The sequence below is a fragment of the Hypomesus transpacificus genome, chromosome 18 (genome assembly GCF_021917145.1).
Source record: "Hypomesus transpacificus isolate Combined female chromosome 18, fHypTra1, whole genome shotgun sequence".
Taxonomy (NCBI): Eukaryota; Metazoa; Chordata; class Actinopteri; order Osmeriformes; family Osmeridae; genus Hypomesus; species Hypomesus transpacificus.
The window spans coordinates 4,669,584-4,687,226 of NC_061077.1; the positions used below are offsets into that span (position 1 = coordinate 4,669,584).

The 17,643-nt window shown below is 46.5% G+C and overlaps 2 protein-coding genes across 3 annotated transcripts; both read left to right on the plus strand.

The window, feature by feature from the left end:
* The first annotated feature begins 645 nt into the window (after positions 1 to 645).
* brpf1 (bromodomain and PHD finger containing, 1) lies at positions 646 to 9,096 on the plus strand. Its single transcript, XM_047039553.1, is given in 17 exon segments — positions 646 to 886; positions 2,030 to 2,814; positions 3,106 to 3,295; positions 3,418 to 3,705; positions 3,849 to 4,366; positions 4,458 to 4,650; positions 4,779 to 4,919; positions 5,070 to 5,198; positions 5,279 to 5,672; positions 5,771 to 6,076; positions 6,257 to 6,451; positions 6,454 to 6,534; positions 6,640 to 6,787; positions 6,969 to 7,102; positions 7,256 to 7,368; positions 7,454 to 7,608; positions 7,926 to 9,096. Coding segments are annotated over 16 exon segments (3,909 nt in total). The 5' UTR covers positions 646 to 886; positions 2,030 to 2,074; the 3' UTR covers positions 8,110 to 9,096.
* A 2,157-nt stretch (positions 9,097 to 11,253) lies between these two features.
* On the plus strand, positions 11,254 to 17,527 carry LOC124480891 (interleukin-17 receptor E). Of its 2 annotated transcripts, none has more exons than XM_047040549.1 (17): positions 11,254 to 11,718; positions 11,900 to 11,915; positions 12,077 to 12,190; positions 12,323 to 12,414; positions 12,500 to 12,568; positions 12,647 to 12,758; positions 12,926 to 13,083; positions 13,192 to 13,260; positions 13,365 to 13,431; positions 14,041 to 14,234; positions 14,310 to 14,357; positions 14,445 to 14,490; positions 14,590 to 14,741; positions 14,952 to 15,020; positions 15,117 to 15,168; positions 15,278 to 15,385; positions 15,585 to 17,527. In XM_047040549.1, exons 1-17 carry the CDS (start codon positions 11,611 to 11,613, stop codon positions 16,394 to 16,396), a joined length of 2,286 nt encoding a protein of 761 aa, XP_046896505.1. In that variant the 5' UTR covers positions 11,254 to 11,610; the 3' UTR covers positions 16,397 to 17,527. The 2 variants fall into 2 exon arrangements, with proteins under 2 accessions (XP_046896505.1, XP_046896506.1); XM_047040550.1 differs by having other exon boundaries at positions 14,044 to 14,234.
* The last annotated feature ends 116 nt before the right edge of the window (positions 17,528 to 17,643 follow it).

Here is a 17,643-nt window from a genome sequence, read left to right on the forward strand (position 1 = left end):
CATTTTATTAAACACCCTCATTTTGATAAGTATGAGGCCTAAATGGCCATAGAGCTCAATGATGCATATTTATGCAATTGCAGGTCGCCCCAGATTGTCTAAACACACCTCCATTCTTGATAGTGATAACTAAACGAGGACGCATGTGAGAAAAGACTATACTGAAATAGAACGCGCCCTTGGTTGTCCATATGGACATATGCACGCAAGCTGTAGAGTGCGCTGCAGTACTGAAGCAGGCCTGATCTAGACTGCTTGATTCCCATTAAATTAAGGACGTTATAATACATGCACCGCGTAAAAAGTAAACTTATCGGGTTAAAGATTTGATTCGGCACTCTAAATTAATCACACCACTCCCACTGTTTGCTGCTTTGTGCAAGAGTACCAGTTCGGTATTTCGAACGGTGCTTATTTATCATTCCGGGTATGTATTATTCAGCTCTGTGACACACACTAGTAGATTCGCCACCACGAAAATAATAACAAAAGATTCGCAGATAATAATATAAATACATTTATCTAAGCCTTTATTGGATGCTATAACATCATGTACAAAACTGGAAAGATGTTAAAAAAACATTCGCATGGATTTATGTCTGCAATAGCTGTAAGAAACAACCCGTTCCCAATCTGACGAATGTGCCCACGCGCGCCAATGGCGTACAATGATGGCTACCCCTTTTGTTCGTTTGAGTTCCTGAATTATTCCTATCACAATGAAAATGCTGGGATATTGTGTTATTTTTAAAACTATTTCACACTAGCCACGATTTTTGTGGTCACATTTAGTTTCCAAACATTTACTAAATTGATCTATAGCCGCCCCTTTTACCGCTCTGGTGTGAGAGCTTTTGCAGCACGCAACGTTGAGGAGCCTTGAGTAGTAAGTGTTTTATTAATCCACAGCATTGGTTGTTCTGTGTCGTATTTGTAACGTGGGCTTTTTGAATGCTATGGTGTTGATTGTATTTTGATTGCATGTTGATTACGCCTTGAGTTAAAACATTAGGACCCTATCATGGCAAACGTAAGGAGATCCAATAGTAGGCTTGATCCTAATGTTCATGACAGTACTGTTAATAAATATATAAATTCCTCTCAATGTCTATGGATCAGCAGCGGTTTTCAAAACCATCTTTTTCTTTTACGAGCTACAGATCAACCTAAATTCTGATCACAGCAAAACATAGCCTGTTGTGAAGTATCTGGAAAAGGGTGATGTCATATTGTGGAGGGAAACATTGTAGCATTGAGCTACAGTAAGCAGCTATTACAATGTAACAAGGATTGTTGACAAGATTCATAACATTGTTGCCCAGGGTTCTATCAGAGTACATGTGCCTTAAGAGACGACTTCCGTAGTAGCCTTGGTAATCTGTATGTTCTGGGTTGTTGGATGTAAAGCACGTGAATGGAACCAACATATAAACATTACGATAACTATATTCAAATACACCACGTAGTAGCCTACAGCCGATCGAAACACAGACACATTTAGTTTGTAAGTTAAAAGTATTGTGTGTCCAAGTTTTCTTCGAGGGATAACAATATGTTTGAGTGTAATACATGTTTGTATAGAACCACATAATTGTTTGGATAGAACGTATTTATTTGTAACATAGCTGGCTAGCATCCTGTCCGTTATTTGGAATTCAGTTATTCCGATTTCAGTCATTTTGACCACGTAAAAAAATCAACAGACATTGAGCAGGTATAACGTTGTGTGGGAATATTATTTAGAGCTAGCTAGTTTATCCCTCAAGAAAGTTTTAGATACGTTTTGCATATAGCAAACTGTTGAATAACTAGAACTAAGCATTTCGTTTGTTGCCATGGAAAAGTTGACAGTTACCACGTGCCCACATGGGTCTCAACATATACAGTTTATTTCTGGCATGGCTGGCAGAATAGTTATTATCTTTTTACTTAGCTACCTCAAACATTACTTGCTTTTGTGAATGTGTACTCGATTTGCATCTGGAGTGAGCAGAAATGTTGGATACATTTCAATGTCTCTGTGTTCCAGATGTAAGCTTGAATATCTGCTGTCCCAGCAGTGGCCGGTGGCACAATGGGGCTGGACTTTGACGTGAAGACTTTCTGTCACAATCTGCGAGCCACCAAACCCCCTTATGAGTGCCCAGTGGAGACATGCCGGAAGGTGTACAAGAGTTACAGTGGCATTGAGTACCACCTGTACCACTATGACCATGACAATCCCACTCCTGCACAGGGCATGCCCCAGAAGAGGAGGAAGGGCCGGCCCCCTCGTGTGTCGCTGATTGGGTCAGGAGATGGGGAGGGTGGAGTGGGAAAGGGATGTGGCTCAGGGATGGGTGGTCAGGGAGGGACCACCCCTGGTAGTCCGAACAGGTCAGAGCGGTCTCACTCCCCAGGCAGGGAGACCATGACCTACGCCCAGGCCCAGCGCATGGTGGAGCTGGAGATCCACGGACGCATCCACCGCATCAGCATATTTGAGAATATTGATGTGGTGTCGGAGGATGATAGTGGAACAGAGGACCCTCCGTCCTCTGGTGGGGGTGGGGGAGGGGCGTGTAATGGGGGAGACAGTGGGGCAGGAGGGAGCGAGACAGGGGGGAACGGAAAGGACAGACCAGACACCCCTGCTGCTAATGGAGGCAAGGGAGCCACTCCTAAGTCGGGTAAGCACAAGAGTAAAGAGAAGAAGAAAGAGTCCCACCATCACAGCACTTCTTCTGGGCCAGCTGTCAAACTACCTGAGGTGGTGTTCAGAGAGCTGGACCAGGACAAACCAGACGCCCCCCCACGGCCCTCCTCATACTACAGGTCAGTAAGCAGGCTTGCTTCGGTGTTTCCTGACCTGACATGCCTGCTAAGAAACTATCAGTTCCATTACTGTTGTCTGGCCCTGACTCATCCTTTCCTCTCTGTCTCTGTTCCTTTGTTTCTGCCCTCTCTCTCTCTCTCTTTCTCTCTCTCTCTCTCTCTCTCTCTCTCTCTCTCTCTCTCTCTCTCTCTCTCTCTCTCTCTCTCTCTCTCTCTCTCTCTCTCTCTCTCTCTCTCTCTCTCTCTCTCTCTCTCTCTCTCTCTCTTGTTGTCTCTGTCTCTGTCTCTCAGATACATAGATAAGTCAGTGGAGGAGCTGGATGAGGAGGTGGAGTATGACATAGATGAGGAGGACTACATCTGGCTGGACATCATGAACGACAAGCGTCGCAGTGACGGTGTGACCCCCATCCCTCAGGAGGTCTTTGAGTACCTCATGGACCGGCTCGAGAAGGAGTCCTATTTCGAGAGTCACAACAAGGTGGGTTAGGCTCCTGTCTTTCTCAGTCTATTTATCTCTCACTCCATGTAGTGGATAGTCTACTTTCCTCTGAGGGCGAATATGAGCTGGAGATGTCAAGGTGCCTCTTTTACCTTCACCAGGCCGACCCCAGCGCTCTGATAGACGAGGATGCCGTCTGCTGCATCTGCAACGACGGAGAGTGCCAGAACAGCAACGTGATCCTGTTCTGTGACATGTGTAACCTGGCCGTGCACCAGGAGTGCTACGGCGTGCCCTACATCCCAGAGGGACAGTGGCTGTGCCGGCGTTGCCTCCAGTCACCCAGCCGGGCAGTGGACTGTGCCCTCTGCCCCAACAAAGGAGGGGCCTTCAAACAGACGGACGACGCCCGCTGGGCCCACGTGGTGTGTGCCCTCTGGATCCCAGAGGTGAGTCGTGGGTTTAGGTTGTGTGTGCTCACGGGTGTCCTACTCATATGGCTGCATGGCCATAATCAGCCTGGGAATGAGGTTTACCCCTTGTGCAGATGGCAGTGTCCCCCCCTCCTCACCTCCTGCTCTCCCCTCTACAGGTGTGCTTCGCCAACACAGTCTTCCTGGAGCCCATCGACAGCATAGAGCACATCCCCGCCGCCCGATGGAAGCTCACCTGTTACATCTGCAAACAGAGGGGCTCGGGCGCCTGCATCCAGTGTCACAAGGCCAACTGCTACACCGCCTTCCACGTCACCTGTGCCCAGCAGGCCGGCCTTTACATGAAGATGGAGCCGGTCAGAGAGACCGGGGCCAACGGGACCTCCTTCAGCGTCCGCAAGACCGCCTACTGCGACATCCACACCCCTCCGGGCTCGGCTCGCCCCCTTGGGGGTGGGGGAGGGGCCAGCATGGGCTCCTCCCACAGCGAGGGGGAGCTGGACGATGATGATGAACCGAGCATCGGCCATGACGATGACTCCAAGGGCTGGAGCTCTGAGCGGGCCAAGAGGGCCAAGGCCAAGTCAAGGCTAAAGATGAAGAGAGCTAGAAAGATCCTGGCTGAGAAGAGGAACGCTGCGCCTGTGGTGTCTGTGCCCTGTATACCCCCTCACAGGTAGACGTACATGAGGACATACATGCACGATCTTGTATCTGACCGTTCCACAGGTTTCTAACATGATCTGCTCTGCCCCCTCCACCACCAGGCTCAGTAAGATCACCAATAACCTGACGGTCCCCAGGAAGAGCCAGTTCATGCAGCGCCTGCACAGCTACTGGACCCTGAAGAGGCAGAGCCGAAATGGCGTCCCCTTGCTGCGTCGGCTCCAGACCCACCTGCAGTCGCAGCGCAACGCCGACCAGCTCCAGCCCCAGCCGCCGCAGTCCCAGCTGCCCATGGTAATCCCCCACACCGGACGGCTGTTCCTCCGCGGTGTCTGCCGTAAAAGTGGCATTTCTGAGTGTGTGTGCGATCTGCCCATCTTATCGGATCTTCACTCTCTCTCTTGTGTTTTGCCTGTGTGTTGGAGCTTCAGTCAGACAGCGAGGAGAAGCAGTCGGCCTTGAAGGAGCAGCTGAAGGCCTGGCAGAGGCTGAGACATGACCTCGAGCGAGCCAGACTGCTGGTGGAGCTCATTCGCAAGAGGGAGAAACTCAAAAGGGAGACGGTGAGACGTGCACAGAGCAGGAGTGTACGCACGCACTCAGTCACGAGTCACCGTGTCGCCAAACACGTACTCACGGGAGTGTTTGCGCAAGGGAGAGGTGTGCTTGGAGTCCGTGTTGACCTTATCGTGTGTGTGTGCGCGTGTGTTTAGATCAAGGTGCAGCAGATGGCGCTAGAGATGCAGCTGACTCCCTTCCTGGTGCTGCTCAGGAGCACTCTGGAGCAGCTGCAGGAGAGAGACACCAGCAACTTCTTTACTGAGCCTGTGCCCCTGGCTGAGGTAACACACACACGCATGCGCACAGGTTACTGATAAAAAAGGGTTAGGATGGATCAATCCTAACCTCTGACTGTCTCCAGGTTCCTGACTACCTGGACCATATCGAGAGGCCAATGGACTTCCAGACCATGTGGAACTGCCTTGAGGAACACCGCTACCTCACCTTTGAGGCCTTCGAGGCAGACTTTGGCCTCATAGTCAACAACTGCCTCAAGTACAATGCTAAGGACACTGTATTCTATCGTGCTGCGCTGCGCCTGAGGGAGATGGGCGGAGCCGTGATTAGGACTGCCCGCCGTCAGGCAGAGCGAATAGGGATTGAATATGAGTCAGGCATGCACCTCCCCCGAGAGCCCAGCCCGGACAGTCAGCACGAACGAGAACGGGAGCGAGAGAGGGAGCGAGACAGAGAGAGGGAACAGGAAAGAGAGAGGGAGCGGGAGCGAGACAGGCCGCTCTCCTCTAATGAGGAAGGTGAGTTGGCTGGGATCAACAGCCGTGACTCACCCACACACGTGCCTGCCTGCCTGAGTGGTTGGTGTTTGATGATAACATCTCCCTCTATCTCTCAGACCTGCTCCTGCCTGAGAACCGCCGACGACTGCCGCTGGAGGAGCAGCTGCTTTACCTGCAGGCGCGCTTTGATGAGGTCAGCTCGGGAAAGCACAGCATCGGCCGGTCCCGGAGGGCCAAAGCACTACGGAAGGAGATGACCGTCATCAAGAGGAAACTGGCCCACCAGCGTGAGGGAGGAGTTGGCCCGGGGGGGCGGAGCTCTGGGGGTGGCGGGGACCGGGGTCCATCCCTCTCCCACCACCCCTCCACGGGTCACCATGATGAGGGGGGCGAGAGCAGCAGCCAGGAGATCAGTAGCAAAGGTGAGAGTGGGAGCACATGGCGCTCACCATTCGACCAGGCTAAGACATACTCACACAGAGGATATGATACACTGTACAATTCTTCCTGTATTATTCCTAGTCACGCACCATTACAGACTGTATAACAACCATTCTTAGTTTGGATGTCAACCCTGTGTGTTCCCCTCCTCTCCTGGGCAGACCTGAGTGTTTCCTCCTCTGCCCTGGCCTCGGAGGTGGGCCGCCGCACCTCTGTCCTCTTCTCCAAGAAGAACCCCAAAACGGCCGGACCCCCCAAGAGGCCGGGCCGCCCCCCTAAGAACCGGGACGCCAGCCACGGTGGGACGGGGGTGAGCCCCAGCCCCGTGGGCCCTCCTCAGCTGCCCCTGCTGTCCCCCCCAGGCAGAGGAAGAGGGCCCGCAGCCCCCACAGCAGCTCCAGCTCGGAGAGCGACAGTGAGAACGACGACACCATCCTGGGTCAGACGACCACTCCCTCCACTCCACTTTTCGAGCAGCGCCGTATACCTGGATTGTTTACCAATCAGCGAATCAATCCTTAAACTGTCTCTTTCTCTGTGCCAGGCCTGCCCAGGAACGGCTTCGATGGAGGGAACCAGCCGGTGACGGAGAGTTTCCGTGTGTACAGAAACGAGAGGAGCCTGCCTCGCTCCAGCTCTGACTCTGAGTCTACTACCAGCAGCAGCAGCAGCGCAGCCTCTGACAGGACTAGGTGATACAAACAATGGAATCATTGGAGCCTATGTGTAGAAAAACGATTTATGCGACAAGATTTTAACCCCAGCAGTAGAGAAAACAAGGTCTCAATCATATTATAGATCAGAGATGATGTCAAATTGATGCCCTTTCTAGTTGAGGTGAAATTCTCTTTTTCTCTGTGTCTCTCTCACCAGTACCACTCCATCCAAGCAAGGCAGGGGAAAGCCTTCGTTCTCGCGCTCGGCCTTCCAGGAGGACAGTAGTGAGGAGACGTCAGGCACGGAGAATGACTCGTACTCTGTTGGAGGATCACGGAGTGTCTCACACTGTGAGTCCCAAGCACACCCGCACGCTTGGCACGCCACAATGTGACGAGCCCAAACACTCACAGTAGAAGAGGAATAGCACAGTGTGTGTGTGTGTGTGTGGAGCTCCATAGTCCATGTTGCTCGTGTGTTTGTGTGTGTGTTCCCGCCAGTAGTGCGTGGCCGGGCCAGGTCGGGCTGCTGGATGACCTCAGATGACTACTCCACCCTGGATGCTCTGGACCTGGTGTGGGCCAAGTGCAGAGGCTACCCCTCCTACCCAGCTCTGGTGAGGCCCACTACTGTTGACACGCACACAACACTAGCAACACAAATCTGCCCCTTACTGATCCTCTCCCTCCCCCCCCGTGTAGATCATCGATCCAAAGATGCCCCGGGAGGGGGTGTTCCACCGGGGAGTCCCCATCCCTGTGCCCCCCCTTGACGTATTAAAGTTGGGGGAGCAGATGACCCAGGAGGCCAGGGAACACCTCTTTCTCGTGCTTTTCTTCGACAACAAGAGGACATGGTCAGCACAATGCTCTCTCTCTCGTTCTACATTCTTGCCTTTCTATTTCATTTACGTTTGAGCTTCTTTGTGTAGTCTTTCCTGTCTTCCTGTAAAGCAAACCTCAAACAATCACTATGCAACAGAGCAGTCATGTTTTTGCAAGTATGTACCGGTATGCTACTTCAAATACCGAGAAGTGCAAGAACGAGCTGCTACTGCTTCTGGAACGGGGTCAGAGGGTTTGTGAGAGGAGGATGAAAGAACATGCTCTTATGAAGGATGTTCTCATGTGGTTTGGGTTTGAACTCTGTGTGTGTGTGTGTGTGTGTCTGCAGGCAGTGGCTGCCGCGCTCCAAGCTGGTTCCTCTGGGGGTGGACCAGGAACTGGACAAGGAGAAGATGCTGGAGGGAAGAAAGTCCAACATTCGCAAGTCTGTGCAGGTGGCCTACCACCGCGCTATGCAGCACCGCAACAAGGTGCAAGGAGATCCCAGCAGCGACACCAGTGACAGCGACTGAACACAAACACACACATACACACACTGGATTGGAAGCATAGATGGAAACAAATCCTACAATAATTCACCAAACCCCCCCAGTACACACACATCCATTTCTCCTTCTGCCACTGCCAGGTGCTGGTATGGATGTGGTGTGTGGGGCTCCAGGTAGATCCTCTGCCCTGTGGTCTCAACACTCAGGAAACGATGCCAGTAGCACCGGAAAGTGCATATGCCCCTCGACACACTTACACACCTTAGCACAAACCGTGGTATTTACTTTGAGATGTAAAATATGTATTTAAGAGAATTGGAAATGGGTGTTAAGGTCATGTGAAAGCGATGGTGTGCCCAGAATCATGAGTAGTCCTTGTCTGTGGTTGATATGAGTTTTTAAGAAAAAGAGGGTTGAATTACAAAAAAGACGTATACAAATGATCAGGCTGTCTATCTCAGACATGCACAGCACACAAACACATATTTACAAATGCACACACTCACACACACACGCACCAAGCAGGGATGGCAGAAATTCAATCACTCAAACAAGCTTCATATGCACATTCATCCTCCCTCCTCACAATGGTACCTATTGTCCTACCACTTCTCTACACAACCCCTTCTGCCCGCCCTCTGGGTCACTGTGTCCAGTGACCTTTCGTGCGGCACAGGGTCAGATGACAAGGCCAATCAGCTGTGAGCAGACCTCCACCGTTATTTATTCCGCTTCCCAAGGACCTTTGCTCTTCACTCCAGTAGTTGGACCATCTTTGGGACACTTCCTGTGCAGTCCTCTCCTTTATTCTACAGTATGTTTCACCTCTGTTTACGAATTTACGTTATTGTCTGTCTGTATTATTCTGGCTGCTGGTGAATAATGAGGAATAATTGATATGTGGATGTGAGAAACACACACCAGCCTCACTGTCTGTTCTAGTCTCAGGCCTATGGCTTTAGAACTTTTATATATACAGATTACATAAATAGAAGTTTAATAAAAAATTGAGTTTTGTAAATCTTTCGTCGTGGTCTGGTCTGTTGTGAGGGTTGTACATATGTGCAGTCATGCAGTATGTCGTGAACAAGCATCTCCAGCTCCACCCATCTATAATGAGTCATTTTGTAGATCCTTAACACAGCCAGTGTTCTTAGACAATCCTGGCTTGTGTCCCACGCAATTTTTTCTCCTTTGTAACCCTACCAGACTATAAAGGAGAAAACTGATCTCAGATGTTGAACCTTTGATTCTGAAAATGCATGGATTTCCTTGTTTTGAGCAGGAAGCTTGCTGGTAAAAAAATGGGATTATGGGATACTGGTTCCGTCTCACCAAGTAGTCCTACATTAGGAGTGAGTCAGAGCCGAGGTCTACTTCAGTTCATCTGTCTGACACATTGTTTAACCTTTGGTTTGCTCGCCCACCTTGGTGCTTTTGTGTCATATCTTCAAAGGTTGTTGTTTCAGTAGCTAATCATGGTACGATGGTACACATGTGAATAAGACATGGGTCATGTTGTTATGGAAACCTTTGTTTTTGTGTGTGTGATATCTTTTGATGCTCCAGGGACCGAAACTGAGATGAAACAGTTACAGGAACAGATCACTCCAAAATCTAAATAGCATATTTTACTCTTACCATGTAGTGCTACATATCAATCGGTTTTGGTGTGAGTTGCTGAGTTTTGGAGATATTGGCAGTAGGGATGTTTGTCTAATACAATGCAACTACAGTAGATGTAACTTGTCTTGTGGTGCTCAAATTGCCTAAAAGTACATTTGAAAAACTCAACAGCAGTATCTTTACCAGAAATCATGAACCAATAAGGAACAAAGTTGACACTGGTTGTGCCAGTTCCCAACTTTACAGCGCTGCACTGTCTTATCTCTCTTGCGCACACAGACACTGCAAACAACTACTTCAGTATGAAGAGTTTGGTTTCACAGAGACAGAACAGTTCAAGTTTAGTTAGTTTACAGAGTCAAATTGTCAGTCATGTTGATGCTTAGTAGGGTAAAAAACTGCTCTATATAAGTGTTCCCACCATCACAGATTCCATACACACCTCCACCCTCCTCCTCTACCTCTGTTTACTCACTGTCTAAAGGTTGACTGACAACAATTATTTTTTTAGCATTGTTTCCTGAAACCCCCACCCCACCACTACTCCAACTATAGGCATGTAGCCATAGTCTTAGATTAAGTACTAGTATAGCAGGAAGGAACATGCTTGCCTGTCTGGTGCCTCAGTTCTTGCACAGGCACATTATGTGTGCTTTAGGCTATAGCCTACTCACATTGAATTCTTGACCCAGATTTAGCTGTTGGACTCAGTGTCAAATTGAGACACTTTCTGGGCAATATGTTCTGTTGTTTTGTGTGAACTAAACCATGTCAATTCATCTCCCAAAACATCTCAACAACAAGTAAACCAGCAACACAAAAGTCAAACATCAATAAACTCGTTTTAAAATGTATCGATGGTGTCTTAAAATGGCCACCCAGAAAAGGTGTACGTTTTCTCAAATGTCAACATACAATGTTTTATTTTTTTATCAATGCTATTTAATCCAGCCATATAATTCGAAGACAGATGCGCTTCAAGTAAACGTTGAGGTCTCGAAGGGAATCCTACTGCACATTTAGCTCGTTTAAATTTAAACCAACGAAAAACAAATGTTATAGTACGTTTACAGGATTATGAAATGTGCAACTATTTCAATAGCAAGTACTATTTCATTTTGTAAGCCTTCAGCTCATTTTGTAAAAGTTCGGCTATTGGAATACGTGAAGGGGCCAGTATTGTTTAAGTTGTTACTTACGACATAGGCCTATATAACGACTGTTATTCTTATTTAAGACAAGTTAATAATTCATTACGCCTGTAGTTCAAAGTACCTATACGGATAGAAAAAGTCTCGTACGATTCTCAATTAATTATTTATTTTGTAGTCAATATTAAATGAGAGTAAACAGTAAAGTAACAGGTCTAACGTAGCCTATTGAAAAATACTGAGAGCTGAACAGTGAACACTTATCAAATTGGACCACTAGTCGCACTCGAGTTTCTCGTCGCCTCTAGGCCAGCACCCCCCCAGTCGACGCAACGAAGTGGCCTCTTTTTCACCAACTCAAATCTGGTCACCCTATTTTAGGTGGTTCTTTAAAAAGAGGTGGAGCCGCGGTCTGTGCAAATACAGTTTGCTACTACGTGGGGAATTAACTAAGCTATTTCTCATATAGCCTATCCTTCGAGGCAACGTTTGTAACATGTAGGCTATTGTAGTCCTGGGTGTTCTTGAAACCCATAGCGTGGCTTGATGTAATCGATTGGATTTACGAATATTCGGAATAATTATTTTAGTGGGCGATTTAACCTACATTTGCCAAAACAATATGCGCACACGGTACGGCTCTTGTTTGGTAAGAAAATAATGTGGACAGAACTGTGCCGGGAAGACTTGGGACAATTAAGGACGTTTACTGTTGATAAATAAGTTATACCACTCGGTTTTCGCAATCATGCTGTGTTGCAATTATAAACCAGCATTTGTAGTTTTAATGGTATCTTTAGTGCGCTCCTTGACTGCAGTGGAAGTCGTGAGGCGCATGCATCTTACCGCCAAGGGGGTAAGAAAGTATCTTAAACCATTGCAGCAGGGATCTGTGAAATACATCTAGATCGTAGAAGAAACAAATTTGTATGAAACAAATAAATCAGTGCTGTATCCCACATGCAACCACTAATGACGTGTCGAACTATTATTTGACTCACTATGACATTATTCCTGTCTTTCTCTGCCCTTTATAGAGGGATTGCCAAAATGGTGAGTTCTTGTAATATCTCATACCTACCTAGGCATACAATTATATTCTAGATCCAGACAAAATTTGCCATATTGCCTTGGTTTTAGGTCTGTTCTATAAATCCAAAGAAGAAGAATGTTTAGGTCAAACTTTAGGGATGGTAATTCTCTCTGTCTTTCAGGTTCCCTGAGTAGTTTAAACAGTTCCTCCCAGCTGAGTCTGTCCACTGTTTGCTTCTCTTGGGACAGTGAGAGGACCCCCTGTGTCCGGGTGCTGGCCACAATCAGTGCTACAGGTGTTTTTTGTTACTTACATTACATTAGTTTCACCCGGTCCATATTCTGACTCTCTACTTCTGATACAGTATGAGTGAATCTGATAACCCATTTTAACATTGTTCTCTAATCTAATCTCTGCTTTTATTTAGACTTCCCAAGTCAAAATAAATCCCTGGAAATTAACTCGAATGACAGAACCAGGACTATCTACATTAAAAAACAAAAACGCGAAGTTCTAAAGGTAATTTTTTTTGTATTTTCTTGTTTTGAAGCTATATGTTAGTAAAGTTGTAATAACACATTGCCTCTCTGTTCATCATGTTAAGTGGTATGATAACTTAGGCAACAAAGGAAAAACAAAGATTGTTATGGCTAAAGAGCGCCCGCTAATTGAGGTAAGAGCATATCTTTTTATAAAAATGCACACACACGCATGCACACACACTAAACATTGTGTATATCTGGTACTGTAGTTGGACCTGGTCTTCAACTGTCTACAATATGCAGCAGAACGGGAAATATTTGTGTCTTTGAGTACAAATCCAAAATGCTCCATCTCATACACTGTAAAGGACGTTTGTTCAGGTAGGAACTAACTCTCAACTAACATACTGTTTTTCACTTCCTTTTTTTTTATCACCCGTCATTGTAAAGTGTTCATTACCTCAATATCACTGGTGTCTGTTTGTTTGTCTAAGGAAAACTATAAAGCAATATCATATTCAACATATCATTCTCTCATTCTGTGACAGTTGTACGCTCAAATTCAGATCCAGTACCGATTTTTAATGTGTCAGTGGACCAGCTGTCCAGAACCTTCACTGTGACTGTGGAAACGGGACAGCCTGTTAACATCCTGCTGTGCTACAAAACAACAGAAGTTGAATGCTCCCCACTGTCCTCTACTACTGTAAGCACACCTGTGTTTGTGTTTTTTGTGTATCTGTGTGTGGGCCTCTGTGTCTATGCTTGCAAGGATGATAAGAGAAAATCTAATGAACCCATTCTGTGTCTCCAGATTGAGCCGTCCAAGTCCCAATCAGCCACCCTCAGCTTCCCTTTCCTGCTTCCCTGTGTCTGTTTGCAAGTAAGTTTCACACAACTCATACTACCCAGCTAATATCACACAGCTAATACAGAGCTCACAGACCTCAGAGAGGCCTCCCTGATCATGCTAGTCTGTGTCTGCAGGTTTACTACACAGACCCGGACGCAACACGAGTGTCACACTGTCCATTTAACAATGGTTCACCAGTTGGTGAGTGTAATGATTTAGAAATTTTAGCATCTGTGAGTATCAGACTATTGTGGTGGAATTTCTGTGATTAAATGTCTGAGGTCAGAAGAATTTGTCTTTATCTGTTTATTCTTGAAATCATGGAGGAGCAGTTCTAAACAGTACCATAAATGATGTCTGGAGTAAAAGGCTCCCTGAAAATGTCATGATCTGAGCACTCTTTTAAACAGTTCTTCCAGACAGTTGCATAATGAGTTCAATAATTGATGTATATCAGAAATAGGAACTCCACAATAAACAAGAAAGTAATAAAGGAAATAGGTTGCAGAACTTAACACAGATGCTCAATATTAAAAACATAGCTCAAGTCAAGAAAGAAGAACTTGTCAGCAGAATCAGAGTTTTGGCAAAACAACCAGCAAACGGAAACTTAGGCAATACTGTCTTAGGCCAAAACGTTATGCTAGCTCTACAGAAGTTAAAACCTCAGCAATAATTGTTCTAGGCCAAAGAGTATTATAGACATCTTAGAGAATAGTCATTTTCTATTACACTATCAAATCAACTATCCAATCAGTCATGCTGTGAAATTAGTTGTGCTGTCTAATTATCAAACTCTGTCACTATCAGCAGGCACTGATGTTTGGCGCTCCAGTGAAGTCACTCTCTACGGTGGCACAAGTCTGGCCTGGAAGTCTCCCTGTCCCCCTTCTTACATCCAGCCCACTGCTGCCCTCTGCTGGAGGGACCAGGGAGCCACAGCTCGCTGCACTCCTATCATCAACTCAACATTAGAAAGGACAGAGGAGAGTCACAATTGTGTTGTAAGTATGTGATGATGAAGAAGATTATGAAGAATGACCAGGAGAGTAGATGCATTTAATTTCTTCTTCCAACAGAAATACAATATATCTGCTGTGGACAAACACTCTCAGATGTGTGTGCAGGTAAGATTGAGGATGTATGTGTTTTTAGAATATGGTTATTATTTTGTAAGTTGATCTCTGTCACTAGTGAACCTCTCCTCTCCCTAGTTTTCATTTCACGGCAGTAAGGATGTCCAATGCCCATTTGAGGCAGGTGAGTGACTTCCTGAACAGAGGAGATTCTGTGCTTGTTTACATACAGTATACGTGTAAAAGTTGTCCTGATTACCTGAACATTGTTCTCTGTTTTAAGGGTTTTCTAGCTGGGATGTATATGTTGGTCCTGGTTGGAAGAGTCTATATGTGTATCTCTACACCAAGAAACCAGCCTCTTTTTCCGCCCAGCACTGTGTCTTGGAGAAAGGTGGATGTATCTCCACAGGACCTGTCCATTCCACTAAAATGGTGAGTTTAGTAGTGAGTGGTGTTGTGGTAACCAGGAAGCTCACATGGGCTATGACCTTCGTATGACCCAAGAACAACACAACCAGGGACAGGTACAGCCCAGGTTGAGCATTTATGTAGCAAACAAACACCAAATCAAAGTATGTATACAATAAATGTTGACTGAGGATTTGAAAATAGGTTCCTGAGTCCCTTTTTTCTGCTTTGAAGGGAGAGGTCACCAGAGAGACACATATGATCCTGCCACTTGCATTCCTGACTGATGACCTGTGTGTGCAGGTAACACAACCTTTATCACTACGGTGGCTTTTTCTCATTTTTCCTTTCTTTCTTCCTTTTTCCACTAACTATCTCACGGTGTCTTCATCTCTGTAGGTGTGGAAATCAGATCCTGCTCATCTTGGGAGAAGAATTCTATGTACTGATTGTGAGTTAACCAAAGTACTCCACTACACATATGACACACAGACAGTACACACACAGGAACCAGACACACACCCCTTCCCAGTGGAAGCTAATGGCATGTGTGCCCCCAGATTCCCATGGAAGATATGGTCTCCTTGTTGTGGCAACCCTGACACTTCTGGTCACCATGGCAATGCTGGGACGATGTGTTTACTATATGACCAACACAAGAGTTGCAGGTCAGTTTCAAGACATCATGTGTGCATAAGTGCACATGCATGTGTGGGCACCATGTTTACACTCTCACATCTTAATAACATTGACAAAGTACGATATGTGCTATGTATGTGTGTATAATATTTGTATTTATTCCTATTCTTTCTACGTATCTATTTATTCTATGTTTATTCCCCCTTCCCCCCCCGTCCCCCCATGTAGGCTGGCTGTCCATCCAGAGACCAGTGTTGCTGTTGTGCTCCTCAGAGCAGGCTGATCATGTGTCTGCCGTCTGCGCTCTTGCATCCATCCTACAGGGGGAGCTGTGTGCAGCAGTAAGGATGGCTCTGTGGGCCCACAGCTCTGGAGGGAGACACAATGAGATTGGGCCTGGGTCTGAGGCTGAGGCTGGGGTGACAGAGCTGGGTCCTCTACCCTGGCTTTATGGGCAGTGGGAAGCAGTCCAGGCAGCTGGAGGAAAGGTGCTGATCACTTGGAGCCCTGAGGCTAATACATCCTACAATTGCTGGAAATGGGAGAAAACTGATGTGGAGAAGAGAGAGGGGAAGATAGCAGCGAGTATGAGCAAGGAGGGGACACGGACGGAGCCATCCCCAGTGACAGGACCTGTGTTCAGGGCAGCCCTGTCCTATCTGCAGGGGGCCATGCAGAAGGGAGGCAAGCACCACGGCTGCATTCTCGTCTATTTTCAAGGCTTCTGTCATGCCAGGGAAATCCCGAACGATCTCAAAGGCATCCCGCGATACTGCCTTCCTCAGGACTTTGGAGGACTGATTCAGGAGTTGGTAGGGACGGCCGATGAGACTAGAGGCACTACTCATAAAAGACAGTGCTGGCGTAGACTCCTTTCTAAAACACTGTCATTCTGGTTGGCACGGCGACTTTCTCGCAGGCTCACTGCTTGGCTGCCACAGCAACAGACATGCTCAAAGACGAAAAATAAGCAAGGAAAGGCATTTTCACAGGAAGTGATGTCAGAGAAAGAGTCTCTCAGTGGAATCACGTGGCGATAAGAGCTGGAGTGTCAGGTTTCTCTTGATGTTGGGACAGACTCTTGTCTTCAATGTAACACGGTGCAAGAGACAGAACATAAATGATATCGTGTCAGCAGAGCTACTCTGTCAATAGGCAGTATTCATCAAATCTGACAACTGATAAATACTTGTTTTGCCTACAGGTGACTGGTAGGTAAATATTCCATGCAGCACCTAGCATGTCTATAGTTTTGTGTGATCTGCCTTATCAGTTGGATTTATGAATACCTTTAGTGTGTTTCCCCACCTGTAACCACAGCTGAACAGGGCCTGCCATGTTAATACTGCTTACTTATTACAGGAAGTAATAGAACCATGCTTAAAAGGACAGAAGTCAACAACTTCTTTAGTTGGCTTAAAACTAGTGAATGGATCTGTACTGGAAATGCTGGTTTGAGTCAGTATTATTTAAATAATCAACTGTCCCCATTATTACTGTTAACCTGAAGATCCAGACAATAAGGAGACATGTGGGGTTTCCTCTGATGAAATATGACTCACAGATCCCACCCACTTGCTCTAACTGTTGTTCATATGCAAAGCATCTGAAAAAAGGACGGTTTGTACTTGTGAAGCAAGACTACAAAATAAGCTTCTGGACATATTGTGCGATCAATAATGTTTTTGTATAAATCATCTTGTGGGTACTAAGGGACACACAACCAGTTCTGTTTGGAACCTCTTTAGTAAAGGTTCCACTACACATACAAATGATTTATCAGTGGTGTCACCAAGATATGTAATTGTATCTGGGTCAAATTCATGGGCCAGGGTTTCCCAGAGAAGGGACGGTTTGGAATGAAAAGGAGCAAAAGGACAGGGTAACACGGCATTGATATTTATTTATTTTTGGACGACGTAGTTAAGGCGGCAGGCGTGTGTTGCTTAGGCGGCCGCCTTAACTGGAAATTGCTGCGGGACACCCTGGTTGACATTGGTATTTAGAGTAAAGTATGTGCAGTTGATTTAGGCAACAGACTTGCTATGCTTCATTCCGCATTTAATCATTTTTTCCATTGTACAACTACGTTAGTATACCTACACTTTTTTTATGTTCTCTTTTGAAAGTTTTTATGTAATTGTTATTTGATAAAAATCTGGCAAACAACGTGTAATTTACATTCAGTTATTTAGCAGACGCTCTTATCCAGACTGACTTACAGTAAGTACAGGGACATACCCCCGAGGCAAGGGTGAAGTGCCCTGCTCAAGGAAACAACGTCATT

Excerpts from the sequence above, each read along its gene's own strand:
- LOC124480891 (XM_047040549.1), top strand. The coding sequence starts at position 11,611 with ATGCTGTGTTGCAATTATAAACCAGCATTTGTAGTTTTAATGGTATCT. Across the intron at positions 12,191-12,322 it reads GGCCACAATCAGTGCTACAG|ACTTCCCAAGTCAAAATAAA; the intron begins GTGTTTTTTGTT and ends GCTTTTATTTAG. Across the intron at positions 14,235-14,309 it reads AGGAGAGTCACAATTGTGTT|AAATACAATATATCTGCTGT; the intron begins GTAAGTATGTGA and ends TTCTTCCAACAG.